At 37.5% G+C, this 22,669-nt stretch overlaps 1 protein-coding gene across 2 annotated transcripts; it reads right to left on the bottom strand.

The window, feature by feature from the left end:
• Positions 1 to 4,976: 4,976 nt before the first annotated feature.
• LOC110063331 (very-long-chain (3R)-3-hydroxyacyl-CoA dehydratase-like) lies at positions 4,977 to 20,741 on the bottom strand. 2 transcript variants are annotated; one of them, XM_020770306.2, is made up of 12 exons: positions 20,586 to 20,741; positions 20,454 to 20,496; positions 17,532 to 17,605; positions 15,116 to 15,182; positions 14,889 to 15,016; positions 13,673 to 13,742; positions 12,796 to 12,906; positions 12,041 to 12,168; positions 11,492 to 11,604; positions 10,758 to 10,864; positions 7,338 to 7,469; positions 4,977 to 5,564 (listed from the first exon to the last, which is right to left on the bottom strand). In XM_020770306.2, exons 1-12 carry the CDS (start codon positions 20,706 to 20,708, stop codon positions 5,488 to 5,490), a joined length of 1,173 nt encoding a protein of 390 aa, XP_020625965.1. In that variant the 5' UTR covers positions 20,709 to 20,741; the 3' UTR covers positions 4,977 to 5,487. The 2 variants fall into 2 exon arrangements, with proteins under 2 accessions (XP_020625965.1, XP_089151354.1); XM_089295228.1 differs by having other exon boundaries at positions 14,889 to 15,182.
• Between the last annotated feature and the right edge of the window lie 1,928 nt (positions 20,742 to 22,669).

Below are 22,669 nucleotides of genomic sequence, written 5' to 3'. Positions count from 1 at the left end.
TTGAATGGAAGCATTACGGTACCGACTTAAAGCTACTGTACCCAAGTTAGAGAAAAGTGGCAGAGTGCTTGGGCAAAAACAATATTATCACTTGAAAGGTAAGGAAAACTTTAAATTAAGCCCGGATAGCGGTTTCAGGAAGGAAAAAATTTGTTCTCTGTGACGAATGATTTGAAATTATATTGTTATAGTACGATTTTAACGTAAAGTCATACTTGATTGGTCATTTCAATCTCATCTTCAACTCGAAATTAACTGTACCATGCCCTATATTAATAATCGTCCAACGGGATGGTATCATTCGCTAGGTGCATTTTAAAAAAGTTTCATATCTTATAGGAAAATCTTTCCTGACGTCATTGTTTCATTTTGCTCCCTGGCATATGAAATGACTGCAAACGTTTAACAAAATTTTTAACCACAGTAATTAGTGACATTTCAGCTCTCCAGGTGAAATATTGAAGGAGATATTGACGGCCAAAAACTGCGAAATTTCTGGATGACAGAAACACTTAAATTCATGCACTTTTGTAAAATTCGAGTTTTTCAACCCACGCATCAGGCTCAAATTTCTTGAGACATTTAATAAAGCCTGGACATTTTTGTAGCTCAATCAGCATCTGAAGTAGCTATGCTAACAGACCATACTCGTATCCATATTCATATTCTTGGAAACTAACTTTCAACTGAGGCTAATGCGCGGAGCCAAATGAAGCCTGCTCTCGGTCAGTGGGGACGATCGAAAAATGGGACGGGTGACGAACGGGGTCTGGAAGAGAAAAGGAGAGCACGCCCTCTCGTTTTCTCTCCCAAACCAAGCTTGTCACCCGCCCCATTTTACGATCGTCCCCAATGACCGACAGCCTGGAACAGGCTTAAGCAAATGGAATTGGAATCCCTTTTTGATAATATTCCCCCGCATGATCGTCCATTGCAAGCTCGTTCAATACCAAGAGTACGAATAGTGACCAAGCACTTCCCGTTTCATTTCATAGCAGAAGCTTATCACCTTGTTCTAGGTGATATGCTTCTGTTCGTAGTTCATATATTCTTACAGAACTTTAGAGATGTTATCCACGGTTATTAAGAGCCAGTGCCCATAACTATGGACCAAACAACGGCACAAGTCGAAAAATCGATTTTGCTCATTTTTTGCCCATAGATTGGCCCTAGCTAGTAAACAAACGGACCATAGTTAGTTTCTGCTAATGCAGCTTTTTTGGGGAGAAATTTGCGAAAAACGATTTTGCCCCGATTGAGCTCAAAATCTACTTCCTGTTATGCTAAATTTTCTGAAAATTTGATTGCTTTGCGCGTCGCACAGCAGCTACTTAAGAATCTTTCAATGGTCTTTACATTCAGCTCAGGTCTTCATGGTATGACTGAGCGAAAAATAAAATAAATCGAGGTTTCTTTTGAGCCCGAAACGAGATCGAACAGAAACGCAAAATATTACGATGTGTTGCAAACGAATTATAGCACTAAAAAAACGCCATATTTTTCTATGGGCTATAACTTTAAATGCCATAAAAACACTTTCTATGGGTTAACTGTACACCCACCTGTTTGAAAATCAAAAAATATCTCTGGGCAAATGGTTTTAAGTCGCCCGCCTTGGCCTGTGCTTCTCATAGATTTTTCCCTGAACCGCCGTGAGAATGTAAACAATTGCGTGACGCGGGCGGTCACCGTGAATACATTATTCGTTTCCAACAAACCGCAGATGGCTATCTTAGAACATTTGGGTGAAAAAAGAAACACATAATGGACCACTTTTAACTTTAATATTTTGAAAGTCATCGCTTTGGAAATTTCGTTAATTAAAAACGTCAATTAAAAGCAATTTACTTGGAGTTCGGGTGTTACTGCTATGTCGTTTTAAGCTGTCGTTCTTTCTTTGATCATTTTAATTACAAGAGCGAGTTCTAGAAAGAAAATCGTTCTAAGTTCATTTGTTAAGCGTAATGACAAGTTGATATTGTTGGTTTGTATTGTAGCCTTACGTGATCTGAAGGAACGCTACAGTGATTAAATTTGTATTTGTTGATTGATTTCGACGGATCGATTTTCGGTTAAACATTTTTATTTGTACCGACACATTTAGTGCCTTTTCTCCTTCTAAAAAGTTGGAAAAAGTAAAGTAAACAAATCCTAAAAGTTTAAATCATAAATAAGAGGCATCAATATTGCGAGTGTCTCGGTAAGCTGTTAATTTGAACAATTACTGTGCTGGACGGATTGCTTTCCAGGTTACGCACGTATTATACATATAGCTCATTGTGCACGAATGTTTCTGTTTCAAACAACTGAAATGCTCGATGCTTTTTTTTGTTTTTTTCTTCAGTCTTAAAACTTAAGGTTAGAGTTAAGCTAAACCTTAAACTGTTTTGGCGGCCAACCTATTTTTGGCTAATTACTTAATCAAATTATATATATATATTTCATTGAAATTCGCTCTTCCGTGACCGACTTCCGCGAACAAAACAAGATGGCTGTTCGCTGTTCATTTAAGACTACAATCCTGGTCAAAAGTGTGGGGACAGTTACGGCAGATGACTTCACAGGCAGCCTCTCTTAAGACCAAAACCGCGCAAGCCCGCCTACCCCCCTCCCCCTGTCAATGTTGATAAAAATCTTGAAGAAAAAAAATCCTTGACAATAGCTTCAGAATAGCCACGCTTGAAGAATTGTTCGCCTCCTAGAACAGTATTCTCGAACTAAAGAGACGAGAAGATAGATATTCACGTCTTATTCCAATAATAGCGATTTTTCAGCAATCGCGTTTGGTTCCAACACAACTGTCTAACCACTTTCTATTGTCCCTTTTTCCTTTTTTCCTACATCCGATCTAGTCTTTAGAATAGCTTCGTTTTCATGCAACATTGCTAGGGGGGGGGGGGGGGGGTCAATTGTACTTGCTTCTATTCATCTTTTGTTCTAAAACTTTAAGGACGTAGTTGAAATCGAGGGTTTTAGCGCGCAAAAGGGGGAGGTGTCCCAACAACTTATGGCCAGGATTGTAGGTTAACACGAGAGGAAATTGTTCCGGATTCGTGATGAATTCGGAACGTTTCAGTGCCGGATTGATTTTGCCGTTTACATAAAAGTGGACGAATCTGAAAAAAAAAACTCCCCGGAATTTAAAGTGGGAACTTTGAATCCGAAAACTTTTGAATCTGGAGAGTTTTGTCGTGTAAACAATTTTCTCTCGAATCCGCATATTTTTCCGCCTGTGATCTTTTGAGTTTGCGGTGGAACGAAAATGGCGGATTACATGATCCAGTCGTCTACGTAGTCGAGTCGTAGGCACATTAATGGCCATTTGATGGCGGTCGCTGGGTGATTACCTCGTGCTGTTTCAGGTGTAGATAATCACTTTTATAATACTGCGCAGATGACGACGATGGCACGATCGAAAACCTCGACGGTTCTAGATATTAAGTAAAGACCAGAATAACTTCCTGGAGGGACCTGACATGATGGACAACAGTACCGTGGTCAGCGAGTCGAAAGAAAACTTCAGACTGTCTCAACCTACCCCTAGCCTTATTTTCGGAGGCATTTTGTTTCTCGTTGTCGAGGCAACAAACTGCTTGTTAACCATTCCATCATGAATGTGCCCGGAGTTATCGTCGTGTGTAAACGGTTAAGAATCCGAATATCCTTTCACTGTAAACCCCTACTAATCCGAATACTCTAAAATTGATGAATCCGGGAACTTTTACGAATCCAAAAAAAACTCCTTTAGTGTAAACCTAGTCCTAGATCGACCACTGTAATGTTTATTTGTCTACCAGTGTTATGATCTGCAAATTTCAGTTAATTGATCAAACAACCAAAGTAGAAAAGATGGAGTTTTTCCCAGTATGATCGAAACTTAAACGCAATTTCTTCCTGGGCTAATTCAATTCAAGAAATTCCAGGTTTTCTAGCTGAGTTTGAGCATATTGTGTAGGTACAAATTTTCTACACAGCTAGAAGAGCTGAGATGCCATCACGCAGGTAGTAGTTTATAGAAATTATGGTATTTCCACTTGACTTTATTTGTCAGTCAATGATTCAATTACCATAAACCATAGAGGATTGGTTAAGTGTATCTCTAAAACTGCCACTATATTGTACGTTATCAGTGAAAGCAATAAAATAAACAAGTGTTAAAATCATTTCCCGGAGTACTGTAGCAACGTTCTTTATCAGGGATGTCGTGGGTGTTGCAATGCAAATGAAAAAACATATATATTTATACTAACTTAAACAAAAAAAAAACATTTTCCATTATTTTATCCACACAACGTTTCAAAAATTGCTTTCATCGGATTGCTGGAAACGAATATTTTACTCGAGATTGGCTATCCGCGTCACGTAATTGTTTACATTCCAACGGCGGATTTTGGGCAAAATCTATGAGAAACACAGGCCAAGACGGGCGACTTGAAACCATTTGACCAGAGATGTTTTTTGATAGCCTAACAGGTGGGTGTATATTTAACCCGTAGAAAGTGTTTTTACGGTATTTAAAGTTATAGGCCATAGAAAAATATGGCGATGTTTTTAAGCAATAATTCTCTTGCCACACACTGTGAAATTTTGCGTGTCAGTTTGATCTCTTTTCGGGCTCAAAACTAACTTTGATTTATTTTATTTTTCGCTCAGTCATACTACGAAGACCTGAACTGAATATAAAATCCATTGAAATATTCTCAAGTAACTGTTCTGCGGAGCGCGAAGCAATCAAATATTCGGAAAATTCAGCAAAACCGGAAGTAGATTTTGAGCCCAATCGGGTCGAAATCGTTTTTGGCGTATTTCTACCAAAGAAAGCTGTATTAGCAGAAACTAACTATGGTCCGTTTCTATTCTTACTAGGACCTATCTATGGACAAAATACAAGCGAAATCAATTTTTCGACTTGTGCCATTGATAGGCGATTTAGGTCCATTTTTGTAGGCATTCACTCTTAAGAATCTATAGGAATGTCAGACCATGTACATCTTTTATTCCTGTCAGTTTTTAGGTGAATCGAATTAAAAAATTGACAGGCTGCCATAGGTGGCTTTGGAGAACCTCACACAATCTTTACTTTTCCCTTATGTTATTTAGTGTCCCCTGATAAAAACATGAAAAATAAAATGAACACCAACAAAAGAGAATGCGATTTTCGCAGATATGCATGTTTTTTGGCAGGGGAAAAAACTGAAGAAAAGTCACAGGCTCCAAAGGCTTGAACCCAACGACCTTTGCAAATCAGCTTTGCACTGAGCTACGAGGACAGCTGCCAGTTAATCTCTTTCATTGTTACAATGTACCATCAAAGTTCACTTAGATCATTTACTTCATACAAACAAACGCAAAGTTATTACATTTACAGGCTGCATACACATGTATATCCACATTTAAAAACATCTCGCTTTTCCCATCACCATTGATAGCAGTAAACGTTTGATTTCAAGCTGTCATTCAGGATGAAATGGCATAACCTTTCCATGCTTATCTCGTCTTTGTTTTCCTCTTGCCATATCTACGTTGTCGTAGGATATACATGTGCCTCATCATGTAACAGCCACCTGTAAAAAACAGACAATACTGATGGGCATGTTGTACAACCCCGACAACATCACGATTTGAAGTCAAGACCTCAGTATTAAACAAAGCCTATACATTGAGGCTATGATGTTCAGCCTGCCAATCATAAATGCCATTGGGCACTCAATTGTACTTATCTGATTGATTAATTTGACTAAGGTGCAATTTAAGCACGCTAGTTTCCTGCAAAATTGGGGAGCTTTTTCAAACCATGAGCATTAAAAATTGTAATGAGCATTTCCGTGGCGGTTCTGCATGTTCCCATCGCATCCTGATGGATTTCTAAGCCATACTCTGTAAAACAACAGCGTCGAATTCTGCCTATTTGTCAAACGACGGCGAATACCTCATACACTGTATTATTATATCTCTCAATTACTGCGTGCGCTGTGATTGGTCAATTTAGCGGGTCGTATTCTACTGTACGGCCCGCTAAAATCTAAAGCTGTTTTTGTTGCCAAAATGTTTCGTGATTTATCGCCAAGTGTTCTTAACTTTTATAGCAAGTAAAAGTTTAAAACTTTCTTTTACTTTAAATTGTGTATTAAAACGTCCTAACGACTGAACAACGATTTCAAATTGACTCGTTTTGCTTTCGAGTTGCGTCAGAAATTTGAAGCCGTTCCGCATGAATCGAAATCGTTCCCGAACCCGCCAGAAACACAGTAGAGATATAACAAATATCTTACTATAACTAACCTCGTCTTCTCGGTCCGTACCGTAAGTTACGGATTCTCGTTTCCCCACCCCCCCCCCCCCCCACACCTCCCCCTTAGATTTATGGCCCGCGCACTTCCCGCTTAGGTAATAAATCGAAGGGGTAAAAGCACGGTCCGTAACTTACAGTACGGACCTCGAACTCGGTTAGTAAGAGGTACATCATGTATGTCTTTTTAGGAATTTAACCCCTCAGACTAACACAAATAGGTTCTAAACAGGTTGCTTAAAAAGATCCCTATTTCTAAAATGCCGACAGTCACTTTTTAGGAGCCTCGTCTTAGTTATATGCTCATATGGAGGCTTGTTACTTACAAGCTCATATTTATCATTGTAAGTTTACTACACACAAATTTTCCTTTAGCTCTACTGTTGAGCCAGCGTCACGACCAGTTTCTTGACAACCACCAATATTGATCAATTAATGACAGCCAAACGTTCGACAGGGGCGTGTCCTTCCCTTTTATCGGCTCACTCCGTGTTTCATTGTACAACTACTATTTTGACAATCAAAAGATCGCAAATCTTTGACGTACAGATATTAGTTTAGTTGTGAACAATAAGATCAAATGAACAATGGAACCCTTGGTTCGTACCCCGGGTTAACGGGTTAATAAAGCTACCACACTATTTGCCTATTTCGGTTCTGCTATGTGATGTGCTAATATTTATTTCATTGATTAACCCTATAATATAGCCAAACAAAGTCCTGATGAATAGAATTCTCTGATCTGGCAAATACGAAGCTAATCTGTCGGCTCAAGAAGCGCCTACATTATGGACTAGAGTGTTTCTTGTTTTCTTTTTGTTAGGTACAATGTTCTTCTATGGGTGCGTTTTTGTGTGATGATTAGGGATCAATGATCCAAAATCAATCGGATTATGGTGCATGCAACTGATGGATTCACTATAAGTAAGGATTCGTCAATTGCTGCCTTTGATGCACCGTGATCCCAGTGATGTTAGATGAATGATCCTGATGTGAATCTGAGTTGATTGTAACTGCACCGCAGAGGTGTCAATACATTTGAACATACCAACAACGAGAAAGATCAGGTATATTCTCAGGAACCAAGCAAAGCTGAAGCTGAAGTTAAATGCATTCGGCAGATTGACAGAGAATCTCTCCGATTTATCCAGCAAGGGAATTGCCTTCCAAATGAGAGTACCTGAAAAGTCAAATAAAATAGAATTGAATAAAGCGGAACAGATGAAAACTATAAAGCTCTATATCTTTACACGTGAAGTACGAGTAACATATGTTTCCTTCTTTTCAACACAATACTAGTTTCGATTTGACTGCTTATTAACTGCCATACAATTGCGTCAGTGTTTCTACATATGTTTATCTATCAGCCATTGCTCTATTGTCAGTCCAATAATTTCCAAGTTTTGAGTTGGGCACTATCTTGAATGTTCTTGTACGTTTACGACTTACTTTTTAGTGCAGAGTGCACTATTGGGATGGTTATGGGGGTTGCCTGCCGCTAAGGAACTAAGGCGCTATGGCGCTATGGCGCTATGGCGCTATGGCGCTATGGCACTATGGCGCTAAGGTGTAAACTTTAATGTTTGTTTAATTAATTAATTTCAATTAATTCATGATTAGTCTAGAGGCAAGGAAGTAGTGGGAGTAGGGTGGGAAAGGTACATGTGTACTCTACGTAAAACACATTCCATCGCCGTCGCTTAACTTTGAACATCGCAAAGCTATATATTTGTTTCAGGTAACCCCTTGCTCTCCTTGTGGTACCATTCTCCTTAGAACAAAACTAATTTGCCCTAAACGCATGCGTAGATTAGTTAGGGTTCGTGGCTTCTATATTAGGTGAAGGATACATTGCATACGGAATCACGCACAAATGTTGAGTGGTTTTCCTTATGGTAGAGCTCAACATGTAAGACGCATGCGTTCTAGCATTGTTAGTGTTATACACTATCTTTACACGCAGTATTTTATATATCGTGTCATGTGACCAAGGACGGCAGTTATTTTTCAGGTAGCGCCAATTGTCCCTTTTTATTGCAAAAGTGAAACGTTACTGTGGCTGCGTAGCTTTTAGAATTACAAACAGGTCGGTTCAACAAATATCATCTGCTGTTTTCAATCTACAATAGTGTGCTTGTCAGAGTTCAAATATATTGCTTCTCCTTAGCGACTTGTTTATTTCTTGCCTTAATTGTGTCTGTAAGAGAGACCAAAAAGTTCTCAAGTTAGTGGCTTTAATACTCCGCAAATTGTAAATTTGTAACAAAAGAAACCAGGAAAATGCTCAAATATTGCTGCAGACGCCGTGGCACCTAATGAAAGTTCAAATTAAGGAGGAGACTCATTCATATCGGCCAAGTAGCGCTGTTTATCTTCAATACTTTTCGTTGAAAAGCTTCTCAGCCATCAATATCGTTGTGTGTTAATTTTGAATTGTTTTATTGTTAACAACAAAGGTGGCAACAGAAAGAGAAAGTGGTATTTCGTGACTATCTGATAATTAAATTAGTTCTTGTTCATCGGTAAAAATTTGCATTTTTAGTAAAACATCGTCTCTGTTCCGTTTCTTCATCACTACATCAGATATTTAACTTTCTTGCATTTATCTCCAAAAAACAAGGACATCTTCCGTATGTTTTGGAGAAAACAGGGGTTTCATATTACATGGCTTTGCGAGGAAAACACAAGTATCAAGTTACAAAGTTGGCGTGAAGAGCTAAATTGTCACGTTTGCTACTTCAGCGTATTGTTGAATTTAAAATGAACGAAAATCAACTTAAAGCACCAGTAGTAATTAATTTGTGCGTAATGTTTGGACCTTGAATGAAAATACAACCTTGAAACATACACACTGCAAAGGGGAAAAGCCGTAGCAGACTACCAAGGTAGACACAAACCGGAAGTGAACCGAGCAGGGGTGAGTACTTATGGGACTACTGTATCAGAGCTATCAATTGCGCTCTGCACTATCTGAGATTGTCTCACTAGTCTGAAAAAATCAACTTACACGCAAAAGAGTATTTATCTTTTTCTTCAAAATTTCTTTTCTTTTTGGTAAAAAAAAAAGGTCATAACATATATGAGTTAGTAACCGCTAAGTGAGCTCTCAAGACGAGTTTACGGTCTCTTTCCAGTCCATGATCATGGGATTTTTTTGTTCGATATTTTCAGTCGTGTAATAACACTCTCACTAACCAAGCTTGCTCGGGACTGCATTGGAAGAATATCGCTTCATTTTTGGCACGTACCTCGCTGCGCGTTTGGTCCGTATTATGAAGACCACGGACCGATATTCATGAGGGTGGGGGTACTTCCAGAAAAGTTGGGTGGGGGTGTGTGGCCCACTTCTCAAAACCCTTAGGCTATTTATGACCAAAATCTGCGTTTTTTGCTACCCTATTTATGACCTGACCAAAAATGCGATAGCCTGTTTATGACCTTTGCGGCTGACACAGTTGCCCCAAACATAAGTTATGAAGGGCTTTTGTTGACGGTCTTATTAATAATGATGAAAAAGTAGCTTCTTCTAAGAAACATACCCAATTCAAGACTAGAGTTCTAAAACCATAACCGATTTGTAACCAAAATGGCAAAAATCGATACCCTATTTATGACCAAAACGGCCGAAAAACCCTACCCTTTTGGGCCGCACATACCTATATAGCCCATATAAGGGAGTACTCCCCCCGGCCAACATTTTGTCAATACGGCCCTTTAGTACTCACGTTTCTATCATTCTCTTTTCTTGTTACTGTGCACTTCATTTTTATTTTCAGGCTCATATGTAAGACAACCCTCAGCAGAGTCCTCCTTTTCAACAGCATTTACTTGGAACATTAGTTTTAAAGAAGATTCACAAATAACAGGGGCACCCAACGACCGTTTTCTCTCGTATGCTTTAAAACGCTGTTTTAGGCTACGTAGAGTACTTTTAAAGCTCTGTAGGTTAATTTTAGGTTGCGCTAAAAAAATTTTTATCTGTTCGGTTATTCTAGGGGAACTTGAGTATTGTCGAATTTATTAGGGCTTTTTGGTCCATTTCCCGAAACCCTTAGGTCTTATCGCCTTTCCGAAAATGATAGCTTACCTTTTTAGCGTACCCAAAACGACATTTTTAACAATCCGAAAACAACAGACATTAAATTTCTCATATCACGAAAGTTCGAGGTGACAACTCTCTTCAGAAAATCAAAGGGGATTAAAGACCTTCCGAACAGATAATTTACCGAAACGATCCGTTGGGTGCCCCTGAAATAACCTGTTATTACGTAGCAGCCATTGTAATTACTAAACTAAGAAGCGTTTGCTGATCAATCGCATGGGCAGTTTTGCGATTTTCAGTTCTGACTTGACAAATGGGAACACCACAATCAGCCATGTTTCATTTTAATTTTCCTGGCCTGGCATTCTTTTGAAAAAAACATTTGGTTGTTTATGGCCCCCCACATTACTATCATGACTATTGTACCTTCATAGAGAATACCCAAGGGATACAGAGGAATCCACATTGTGTATCGAAGCCATATCAGTAGTTCAATTCTAAATCCAACCACCTGAGAGGCATAAAATGGGTACCTAGAACAACAACATTGAAATTTAAACTGTTATGAAAAGTAAATAGAATGTCCTCTTGAAACAGACACTTTTGTGACCAAAGTTCCATCTCAACCAGAAGTGATCTAATCCTACACCAGAACAAACATCGTTCTAGTCTTTACATTCCTTGAACAGTTAGCTGCAAAATTAGATGATTAGATTGGTTGTATACTTTCTAGAACATTAAAATGTTCCATATTGTTTTAGAATGTGGCTGCTGTATACTCACTATTGGAGCTGAACATGCATTATTTTTTTTTGATAGAATCACGGCTGGAAATTATAAAGTACATATGTCCAGATGTTGTGTTGCCAGTGCAATCACTGCCCCTTCTAAGATGTAAACATTATGATCGCTTTTTCATACTAATTCTAAACCAAATAATGTACCTTTACGGTCTAGAGACACTGCTGAACTAACTCACTTTCTGCTCGTACATCTACTAGCAGCTTTCTAGACCTCTTCACTTCACTTCATCTTTAGCCATAACCCCCTGGGGGTATTAGGCCTAGACCTCAAGCGTATATTATTTTCTTAGAGAAAATGGGACACTATCTTCTTTTTGGTAAAAGACAGATTTGTATTTGACTTTGATAAACTCATACCTAACAACTTCAATGAGAGACCAAACAAGAAAGAGCCCAAATACAGCTGCTTCTTTATGAAGTTCCTTATTTGCAACAACCACTAAAAAAAGCAGCAAGTTTCTTCCAAAGACCTAAAAAAAGAGAATTAATCAATTTGTTGTGCAAGACCACTGCATACATTGCACTCCAAATTATAGACCATGCATTAGGACCACTGAATACCATAAGAAAATCCACAAATCTTGACAAAGTATAGGGGCAATTCACAGTTTCACACCTTTCTTGTAAACTGATCTTATGAATTGCTTTCCACCAGTTTTTATGTTAAACCGTGAAATTTGAAAAACACCCCATTACACTGATAAACTATTCCTAAGATTTGAATTTTAAAGCTCAATACTGTTTTGATGATGGTGATGATCTGTAGAGAGGGTACATTTGGTTTACATACATGTAGAAGACTACAAAGAAACTATGTCTATTTCATGACTATGTGGGTTACCCAAGCACGGCACTTAACTGTTTTCACAGACACAGTGACTGTGATGTGCAGAAAAAAAAATCTACCTGCATGAATGGAGCCAGAGCTCCACTTCTTACAATGCCAACAACAGGATGAATGACTTCCAAGAAAGAAGCCAGCTGACAAGAAGCTAAAACATCACTGACTGTGTCATAAGCTTGAGGGAAGGCACCTGAATTAAAAAAAAAATGTATTTCAGTAACTGCTATTATAATGAAAAATAACCAGGTTGTTTTAACCTTTGATATGCACACCATCTGTTATGAATAAAAGAAATTCTGTGGATGTCCTCTATACAGGGATCAAATTACTATCTGTCTGTTAAAAGGTCTTCAGTTTACAGTATGTGTATCTTTTATAAGTGACATACAAGTAACACTTTAACACCCTGTTAAACCTTCGGAATGTGCCAATTTGTAGACAGCACCATGAAGAAACTGTGATGGTTACATCCCTGTAGATTGATGCCAAAAAGGAACACAACTTGGGCATTATTTTCTTGATATTGGTCGTCTGTGAATATAGCTCCAGAAAACATTCAGCAGCAAAATTCTCTCATGATGTGGTTTGGCTGCAGAAGTTTCTTTTATTGGTGAAAAACACAGACTGTTGGAAACTTGTTGACCTGTTCTTTCCATGTATATGATCCAGGGACTTTTTGAAGTAGAACAAACAAGACAACACAAGTTGTTCAGTAACAGTCATCATAAGGTTGGTGCTGGGTTGTAGTGATGATGAATACATAAAAATTATGTTCTTATTACTAGAACAAACATAATTTCATAAAACTTAGCCGTACCTGTTCCTTGAAAAATTACTTTGGACAAAAGAACTGATGTGATGTAAAGAAACAATGCTCCTTGCATAAGATTATACACAACCAAATAGAATGTTCGAATAAATCTGAAAACTGAAAATAAAATAGGTTTCATGAATATAGTAAACAATTGGACAGATGCTGCAGCCATGACACCTATTAGATAACCATTTGAACAATATTTTTGACACCCAAAATAATTATTACCACATTTTCACTACATTGATTAAAAAGCACTGCACAGCAATTTCACAAGACTATCAACAATCATCACAGTTTACAGGAGTGCATTCACCTGTTTGAATGATAACAACTAGATATTTACTCACTGGTATCAAATCACTGACTTCTACACTTCATTAACTCCAAAATAGTTTTAGTCATATTTGACAGTGTATTTACAAGCACTAACACACAATTTCATTTCTCCTATAATGTGCAGCACATTTTAATTAACTACACATTTTAATTTGTTCAAAAAATTCCTGCTGATGTGTCGTTGTGTTAAAGCTATAAACAATGGCAAACAAAGATCTCTCAGTTTCTTCTTGTTAGTTCTTTGGTTGCTCATTTTCTTCTGAGTGTTTTAGAAGTTTGAGGAGACTTTTTCATCACCTACTAAGGTAATCACTTAATGGGATAAAACTGAGATACAATGTACAATACAGAGTGTAACCTTTAGTAGTTTCAAGTAAAGTCATTTACATTTTATATCTAATAACTGTTTTGACAAGATTTTTTGTTTCAAATCGAGATGTTTTCCTGAGGCAATTGAGTCCTATGTTCTCATACCCTAATCCTACCTAACCTAAATTATTGAGAGTTACATCAAAAATGATAAAAACAACAAAAAGAATACCTTCTTTTTTTGTTTTTTCAATTTCATTTTCCAGATCTAATTCCATTGCTTTGCTTTGAGCCATAAAATTCTGAAATGAAATTGACAGCTATAATGAAATGTCTGATGCATGTATAATTGCAGTGCTTCACTAAAAATTGGAAGCAAAAAGGTAACACGTCTGTTTTGAATGTTATTGATCCTTTCAAATATAGCTACCTTACAAAAGGAAATAATGTCTCTCAATTGATGATTTATAATTAAAGCCAGTACATGTAAATGAAAGCAATCATTACCAATTTTATTACTAACAACAATACTAAAATAAGACAAGCAATCATGTTTAAGTTTGTGTCCCTATTTGAATTTAACTCAACATGTGCAGAACTCACTGAATGCACACAATGCATGAATAACAATACTTTATTATATAAACACCAGTGAAATACCAGGATTTTTCCTTTTACTAAAAAATCATATCTTCATCGCGCAGTGAAGATACTATTCTTATCTTTCACACTGTGAAGATATCATTCCTTTTTGATAACTTTTTTCTTTTGTCTCTTTAACTACACTTAAATTTGTTGATGTATGATTGAAACATCTTCGGCAATCTGTGGTAATCTTCGGAAAATATTTGGAAATGTTCGGAAAATGTTCGGAATTGTTCATCTGGCCTTCAGAACAATTTTCGAAAATCTTCGGAAAGTGGTCGGAAATCGTTGGAAAATTGCCAAAAATGTCGTCATTAGTATGTTTATGTAATAAACAGAATATTACATGCCTGCTTTTGGATATGAATTTTATCTTCTCGTGTTCAACTCCAAATCTCATGAGTTTCCTGCGCTCACTGAGATATTGAGTTGAATACTCGAAGATAAAATTCATATCCATGTGTGGGCATGTAATATCCTCTATATAACATACACAGTCATGTTTAAGTTCCAGAATTTGAAAAGAAAAGGAGGCAAGAATAATATGAAGTGTAAAAACAGTAATTAAAAAGTTTCTAAATTCTAGGCACAGAACTAAGTTCTTGTCACATAAAGTAACTTGATTCAAAAATGTGTCAAGGTGAAAAGTGTTGTGTGACAATAACTACTAGCTTTTAACTTCTTCCACCCAAATAATCATTTCTTTATTGTATCCTTCCCATTCTTTGCTTTTTGTGGGTACTAATATTAACACTTCCACACTGTATCTTCCTTGTTTGAACATATAGGCATTAGCTGTTCACCTCTAATTTTTCTTGCTGTTCTTGTTCATCATTCTCACTGTCAGATGCATCTTCACTTTGCCACCGATCAAAGTTAACCTTTAACCATGCTGGCTTCTGTTCATCCACAATAAGACGAGGCCAAAACACTACACGCAAAATCAACATCGGATAAACGTTTGAATCATGTATCAATGGAACAGAAATCACTCTGTTGTTATCACATAGTCCTAAAACTTGAATCTTACCATGCTCTCCGGGTAACTTGGCAATGGAGAACTCTACATAACGTTCCAGCACTTTATGGCTACTTGCCTAGAGGTCAATAAATTATAGTAATAAATGTGTTTTAATAATATATTATTTCAGTACAATTTGCGCAGAGAGTGACCTTAATCAAACATTCTAGGCACATCATCCTGAATGGTAAACATGCTGGGGGTGGGTGATTGGTTATAGGCATGAATTTTTTTGTTAACCCTTTTAAGCACTTGGAATTTTTTTCCTCAGGCATGTATGAATGATATTTTTTCACTGTCTAACATGCCTTTTTTCAGCTTACTGAACTTGTTTTTTTGGCAGTGCTTTTGTGCATGGTTTTTTTGGCAAGAGCATGTTAGAAGGAATTCTATTTCAAAATCAACCACCCATCCCCCTTCCCTCAAGAAGCAAATGACCCACTCTTTAGGAATGGCTTTGCTTGTTTTCTTTTTTAAGCAATGACGTATTGTGTGACGTCATCGCTTTAAGCTGGCATGCATGCATTCCTTTGGCTAGTGTTTTCTCACTTATTTCATTGTGCTTATGTCTGTCACCCTTATGTCGCGCACGATTTATCCCTCTGTGGAGGCGAAATGCACTCTGGGAGTTCCTTTGCTGCTTTCCTTTGCTGTTTGTAGGTTCAGTGGAGAGCTTTTAATTTCAGCTTTTAAGCGAAGATTTAGGGGTTGATTTTGGTTTATGCAGTGTTGAATATATTTGCACTCACTGGAAAACTCATAATAAGAACATATCATCCATACATACATATTTAGATAGACAAGCAAGTCGCACACGTGATAGCTGAAGGGTCTACATAAAATTTACGGATTGGTAGTGCAGCTGTACTTTTGCCAGTCTTGAAGTGAATCGAATGAGCATTGTCTGAATTGAATGAGCACTGTGAGAGCACTGTATGAGCATTGTATGAGCACTGAAATATACGGTTTACAGTAGTGATAATGAAGTCAGGGTAAGATTCATTTGCAGTTTGCAGTTTTTTATGATGTTTTGGAAATGTGCTGTTTTATATTTTCTGTCAACAAAAGAGTGGTTGTGATTAAACAATCGATAATTGTTTTGTCGGGGTAAAGACAACACAAATGTTCATTGATGACAAGTATACGGTTAAAACAACAAATTAATTTTCAGTAAGGTAATTAGCGTTGCCAAATATCTTTAAAGATAATAAGGTGTCGATTTCAGAGAGAGAAACTTGTACTTTGTGGCTTTCCTTTGCTGTTTGTAGGATCAGTGGAGTGCTTTTAATTTCAGCTTTTAAACGAACATTTGGGGGCGGATTTTGGTTTATACAGTGTCCAATAAATTTGCGCTCACAGGCAAACTCATAATAACATATCTTCGATACATACAATTTTAGATAGACAAGTGGGTCGCACACGCGATATGACAAGTATACGGTTAAAACAACAAATTAATTTCTGGTAAGGTAATTAGCTTTGCCAAATATCTTTAAAGATAATAAGGTGTTGATTTCAGAGAGAGGAACTTTTCCTTTGCTGCTTTCCTTTGCAGTTTGTAGGATCAGCAGAGTGCTTTTTATTTTTTTTAGTTATTAATCTTTCTTTTGGGTTGGTACATTTCGCTGACCCCTAGCACATGGACTAACAAGATGGGCCTGGTACATGAACTACTTGAATGAACTACCACTGGACTACCCTAAATGTAAACCCCTAAAATTTCTAACACAAAAGTTCTACAGTTTAGTTTAAGAATCAGTTTGTCTGCTTATGTTCCAATCTTCTAGTAACAATAATTATTTTTAAACGTCATTGCTTCTGCATGCGTTGCGTGCTGTTTATTTTTTTTCTGCCATTGCCATCTTCTTTTGTTATCTGTTGTTTTTGCTTTTGTTATTTTCCTGGGAATTCAGTTATCTTTGTTGTTTTTAGAAACGTGTCCATAGTAGGAATGAAAATGTTCTAGTTTTATTGGATCGTGTTCTGGCCCAATTCAGTAACATGCTGGTTTAAGTTTGCTCTGAAAGGCTTTTTTCCTGGTTTATCAGGTGCTAATCAAAAACATGTCCTGGCATCATGAAACATGATGATATTACAAGCGGTATGAAGATCTAGCTCTCGCAAGGCTGGTTTATTCCAGTTGAAGAGTTACTGGGGTAAGCTACTTTGTGCTTGGTGATACATGTATAACCCCAGAAAATGTTCAAAGACTTTTTCTCTGAGCTGTTGATTGTAATTATAACAGAAGATTGGTTGTGCAGCTTACTATATAATATTCTCAATGTTCTGTGACTGTAGTTCATGACTAGAAAACCTGAGAATAAGTCAGATAATTTCACACAACATAAAACTACAATAGACAAATATTTTCAAATAACTAACCAGTAACTGGTACAAAATAACATTTAACAACACAAGAACTCACTGTTATGTCCACTGGCTTGTAAAAATTAATGTCCACATGATACTGGTGTTCCCCTCTGGCCCCATGACCAAATCCTGGGTAAAAAATTTGTTGAGGAGTGATAAGATTTGTGCTGTCTTAAAAATTATTGATTGTAAATAGACTGCCTGAAGTACAACTCAGTTTGAATGAGAATTAATGAAAGTTCTCAAAATGCAGTGTTAGCAATTAGCGCTCACCTGCTCACCTATGCGAGTGTGAAAAGCATAGGGAAGCCCGGATTATTTGCCAATAATACACAACAGAGTCTTTCATAAAAAGAAAAAAATGAAACACAGCTTCCTCCAGTGATAATTTACATAATGAAGGAAAGAAAAGAACATCAGTCCTCCACATGCTGACAGGTTGTTTACTCCCAAAATTAATGTCCTAATTCTAGGCATATATGCAAATTTGGTACTGACGGCTGTTCATTTAGCTGTTTTACAGTTAAAACTACAGAAGTGTGGAAAAATTTCCAAGGAGTGTCAAAAGATGATGAGAAAACTGAGGATAAAACAGTAAAATCGGTCTACGATCCTAAGGTCAAAGCTATCTTAAGGTTACTCCAAACCTTCGTGGGGCTACTTTTTCCAAATTTTCTTTTTTCCAACCAAATTAAAGTTCATTATTCAACGTAACATTTTCCAAAAAAATGAAAACAAAATATTAAAACATGCGTGAGTTATTGGGAAAAAGAGGTTTTTTAATAAAAGTTAATTAACCGTCAAGGTGTCATAATCTCCAAAAGGCATGGACTCCTCAGGGACCTTTTCGCAGCAAACGGCTTAATCCAGAGATCCTATATCAAATACTTTCAATTTGAGATTTCATGTCCGTCAAGAGTGCCTTTTTGTAATCACTCTTCAGCAATTGCTCCTTAGTTTCTTTTTATTTATTTGCACATTGCTTTTCTCCGTTTTACCCTTTATTGTTGACCACCGGCCTAAAACGTACGCACCTAAAACGGGACTGTAACACTATCGCTTTACCGCGAAGCTCAATTTTCCTTACTGTGAATGCTAGGGATTCCATTATTTCATTGGCTGGCAGCATTTTGAGTTGACATATCCCTCTGAGAAGGCGTGACATGTTTATAAATCTTTAGAAGGCGAAAACTTGCACTCGTTTTTCAAGAGATTCCCTCCTCTTTAAATGAATTAATAGGGTACATAGAATCGACAGTTTTCCTTGAAATTTGGCCAGAACATTCAGTGATAGATACGGAACAAAATCGTGTCGGCAAATTCTCTTATTTCAAATACTTTTCTCGTGGCTGTCTCTTACGCAACATGTTATGCGAATTTTTCGATAGTGGAACTTGACAGATGTATAAAAAGATAACCAATAGAAATGAAAGAAAATGCTGACACGCTTTGAGAGATTGATGCTTTGCGATTAACACTGCACAGTTATTTTGCATCAATAATCGCATTTGATATCTGATTAATTCGTCGCAATTTCAGTGGGTTGTTTTGGCGTTAACGGCTTCTGCCGCCTTCGCAATGCAGTCGGCAAAAAAGAATATTATTTTATCGAATTGTACATTTTATAACCTTTCTATTGATATATAGTTTGTAGGGGTGTCCTTCAAAACAGCGCACATACAATTTTTTTTCTGGAGGACACCCACAAAGGTTTGAAGTAACCTTAATTGAACCAGAACAAGAAAGCTCAACACAGAATGGCAAGCTGGGCCTCCATGATTACAAGATAGCGAAAAAATGTGTGGTTTGTGAATCATTAAGTGAAAATTACACCAGGTGAGTGGATTTTGAAAGTCACTTGCCTGGATGGCGAGTGCTGTCAAAGTTTAGTTTCCAGCACTGAAAATGCCATCAATTCATCAAGTTAAAACAAAGAAATCATAACCATAACAATGTTTAGATATGACTTGTGTCTTAGTATACATTTTTTCTCCTTACTAGGTTCAGTCTTGACCGTGAATAATTCATTAAACCCTCAGAGCAGTGTTTAATCACATTTCCAACACATCGAATATTGTCAAAAATAATTAAAATCAAAAATATATGATAGGGAAGGGAGTTGCCAACAACAACAATGTTCTTAACCAGATGACTCTATAACAACTTTTTAACAACAGAAGAAACATATGAACTGTTTTTTGTTCAACTTTTACAGTACATTTACTGAAACCGGGGCTACCCAGACAATGAAGACCAATCATATGGCAGAACTCAAACAATAGATTCCAACATTTTCAAACTCAGCGAATCAGATCTCCGATACAAAATCAATGAAATCTCTACTCGTTCATTGTGAATCTGATTGGTTTTCATTGTCTGGATGGCCCTGGTTTCAGTGAACATACTGTAACCCATTACAAACATTTTCTGAATTCAATTTATGGTGACATGTGTAAAAAACATTTTCAAGGCCATCATCTGTCAGCTAAATTCTCAAATGATGTGATATGTACATGTCACTACACTACAGTGTATATTGATGATAGGGACATTCATGTAAAGGCAGAGCCCCAAAATAAAAAGGCGGTGAAGGATTTGAAAAGCGATTACAAAGCATTACGTAGGTTTAGGAGAAAACATAGACTTAAGTTTGGAAAGAAAGTGAATCAGCATTTTGGATTCATTTATCAATATTACAATTTAGTTCAGAATGTTTCCTATCTACAACAACGGAACAAATTACATAAGGCCTTTCATGTTTTACAAATTATAAAGAAGTCAGCACATCATTCATAATTCACTTGCGCATTTCCAGAAGCTCATGTACGAATGTACAGAAAGAAATAGACTGCAAATCATGCTCTTCATCTTAACTTGCAGACTTACTTAACATGTTTAGTTATTAAGACAGTGGTGGGAACAAGCTCACTCCTCGATCACCAGACTAATCAAGGTTGTCAAAAAGCAATCTACTCACCTTGAAAGACCAGCCGGTTACTTGTCAATTCTACAGCAGGATACTTGTCAACACAAACAAAACAACTTTTAGCCAAAAAATATGACCCGTGGAGAAAACAAATGGCACTTTTCATTGTTGTAGATATCAAACCTGGACATCTGTAAGCTCAAGCGTTAAAAACAACTTTTCCTTGCTTTGGGCCCATCGAATTATTGGTTTCAAAGCCGCCGCCATCTTGAAACTCCCGGTTTCTCCCATGAGGCAATGCAACATAGGTACAATAAGCCTCTTCCCCAGGGTTCCTCAGAGTTATCGCACGGAATTATTTTAAGCGCCCCCCCCCGCCCCCCCCCCCGCCCCCCGTCCCCCGCCCCCCGCCCTAACCGATTTATGCGCGCGCTCGCGCGCGTTGCTAAGGAGGTGAAATTTCACTTCCGGTTACTTACGTCAGTCTGAGCGCGGAAAAAAAAAGGAACTTAATAACTTCCAAATTCGCTGATATTTTAGATGCTTTTCTTTGTGTTTCACAAAATGCAAAGTAAAACTAGTGAGACAATCTCAGATAGTGCCGAGCGCAATTGATAGCTCTGATACAGTAGTCCCATAAGTACTCACCCCTGCTCGGTTCACTTCCGGTTTGTGTCTACCTTGATAGTCTGCTACGGCTTTTCCCCTTTGCAGTGTGTATGTTTCAAGGTTGTATTTTCATTCAAGGTCCAAACATTACGCACAAATTAATTACTACTGGTGCTTTAAGTTGATTTTCGTTCATTTTAAATTCAACAATACGCTGAAGCAGCAAACGTGACAATTTAGCTCTTCACGCCAACTTTGTAACTTGATACTTTTGTTTTCCTCGCAAAGCCATGTAATATGAAACCCCTGTTTTCTCCAAAACATACGGAAGATGTCCTTGTTTTTTGGAGATAAATGAAAGAAAGTTAAATATCTAATGTAGTGATGAAGAAACGGAACAGAGACGATGTTTTACTAAAAATGCAAATTTTTACCGATGAACAAGAACTAATTTAATTATCAGATAGTCACGAAATACCACTTTCTTTTTCTGTTGTCACCTTTGTTGTTAACAATAAAACAATTCAAAATTAACACACAACGATATTGATGGCTGAGAAGCTTTTCAACGAAAAGTATTGAAGATAAACAGCGCTACTTGGTCGATATGAATGAGTCTCCTCAAAGACTGATTAAATTAATTTGCGCTTTCATTAGGTGCCACGGCGTCTGCAGCAATATTTGAGCATTTTCCTGGTCTCTTTTGTTACAAATTCACAATTTGCGGAGTATTAACGCCACTAACTTGAGAACTTTTTGGTGTCTCTTACAGACACAATTAAGGCAAGAAATAAACAAGTCGTTAAGGAGAAGCAATATATTTGAACTCTGACAAGCACACTATTGTAGATTGAAAACAGCAGATGATATTTGTTGAACCGACCTGTTTGTAACTCTAAAAGCTACGCAGCCACAGTAACGTTTCACTTTTGCAATAAAAAGGGACAAATGGCGCTACCTGAAAAATAACTGCCGTCCTTGGTCACTTGACACGATATATAAAATACCGCGTGTAAAGATAGTGTATAACACTAACAATGCTAGAACGCATGCGTCTTACATGTTGAGCTCTACCATAAGGAAAACCACTCAACATCTGTGCGTGATTCCGTATGCAATGTATCCTTCACCTAATATAGAAGCCACGAACCCTAACTAATCTACGCATGCGTTTAGGGCAAATTAGTTTTGTTCTAAGGAGAATGGTACCACAAGGAGAGCAAGGGGTTACCTGAAACAAATATATAGCTTTGCGATGTTCAAAGTTAAGCGACGGCGATGGAATGTGTTTTACATAGAGTACACATGTACCTTTCCCACCCTACTCCCACTACTTCCTTGCCTCTAGACTAATTAATTAATTGAAATTAATTAATTAAACAAACATTAAAGTTTACACCTTAGCGCCATAGGGCCATAGGGCCATAGCCCCTTAGTTCCTTAGCGGCAGGCAACCCCCATAACCATCCCAATAGTGCACTCTGCACTAAAAACTAACTCCGTGTGGCTTTGTTTGATCTTACCGAAGTGCGCTGGTAATGTAAATTGCGCACGCGCTGATAGGGTAACTTCCAATATATATCGGGGCACTTCCGGTTTCTTTAAATGCTAAAGGAAACGGCGACATGAGAGCTATGAATTGTCGACGAACGACAGAC

The sequence above is a fragment of the Orbicella faveolata genome, unplaced genomic scaffold (genome assembly GCF_042242905.1).
Source record: "Orbicella faveolata isolate gen_17 unplaced genomic scaffold, um_ofav_v1 contig_26, whole genome shotgun sequence".
NCBI lineage: Eukaryota > Metazoa > Cnidaria > Anthozoa > Scleractinia > Merulinidae > Orbicella > Orbicella faveolata.
The sequence above is the reverse complement of the archived record's forward strand: the minus strand, read 5'-3'. Positions and strand labels throughout refer to the sequence as shown.

Coding starts and splice junctions, on each gene's coding strand:
- LOC110063331 (XM_089295228.1), bottom strand. CDS start 20,708: ATGTTGCATTGCCTCATGGGAGAAACCGGGAGTTTCAAGATGGCGGCG. Junction 11,605..12,040: donor CTCTGGCTCCATTCATGCAG/GTAGATTTTTTT, acceptor CTCTTTTTTTAG/GTCTTTGGAAGAAACTTGCT. Junction 5,565..7,337: donor CCTGATCTTTCTCGTTGTTG/GTATGTTCAAAT, acceptor TGTTTTTTACAG/GTGGCTGTTACATGATGAGG.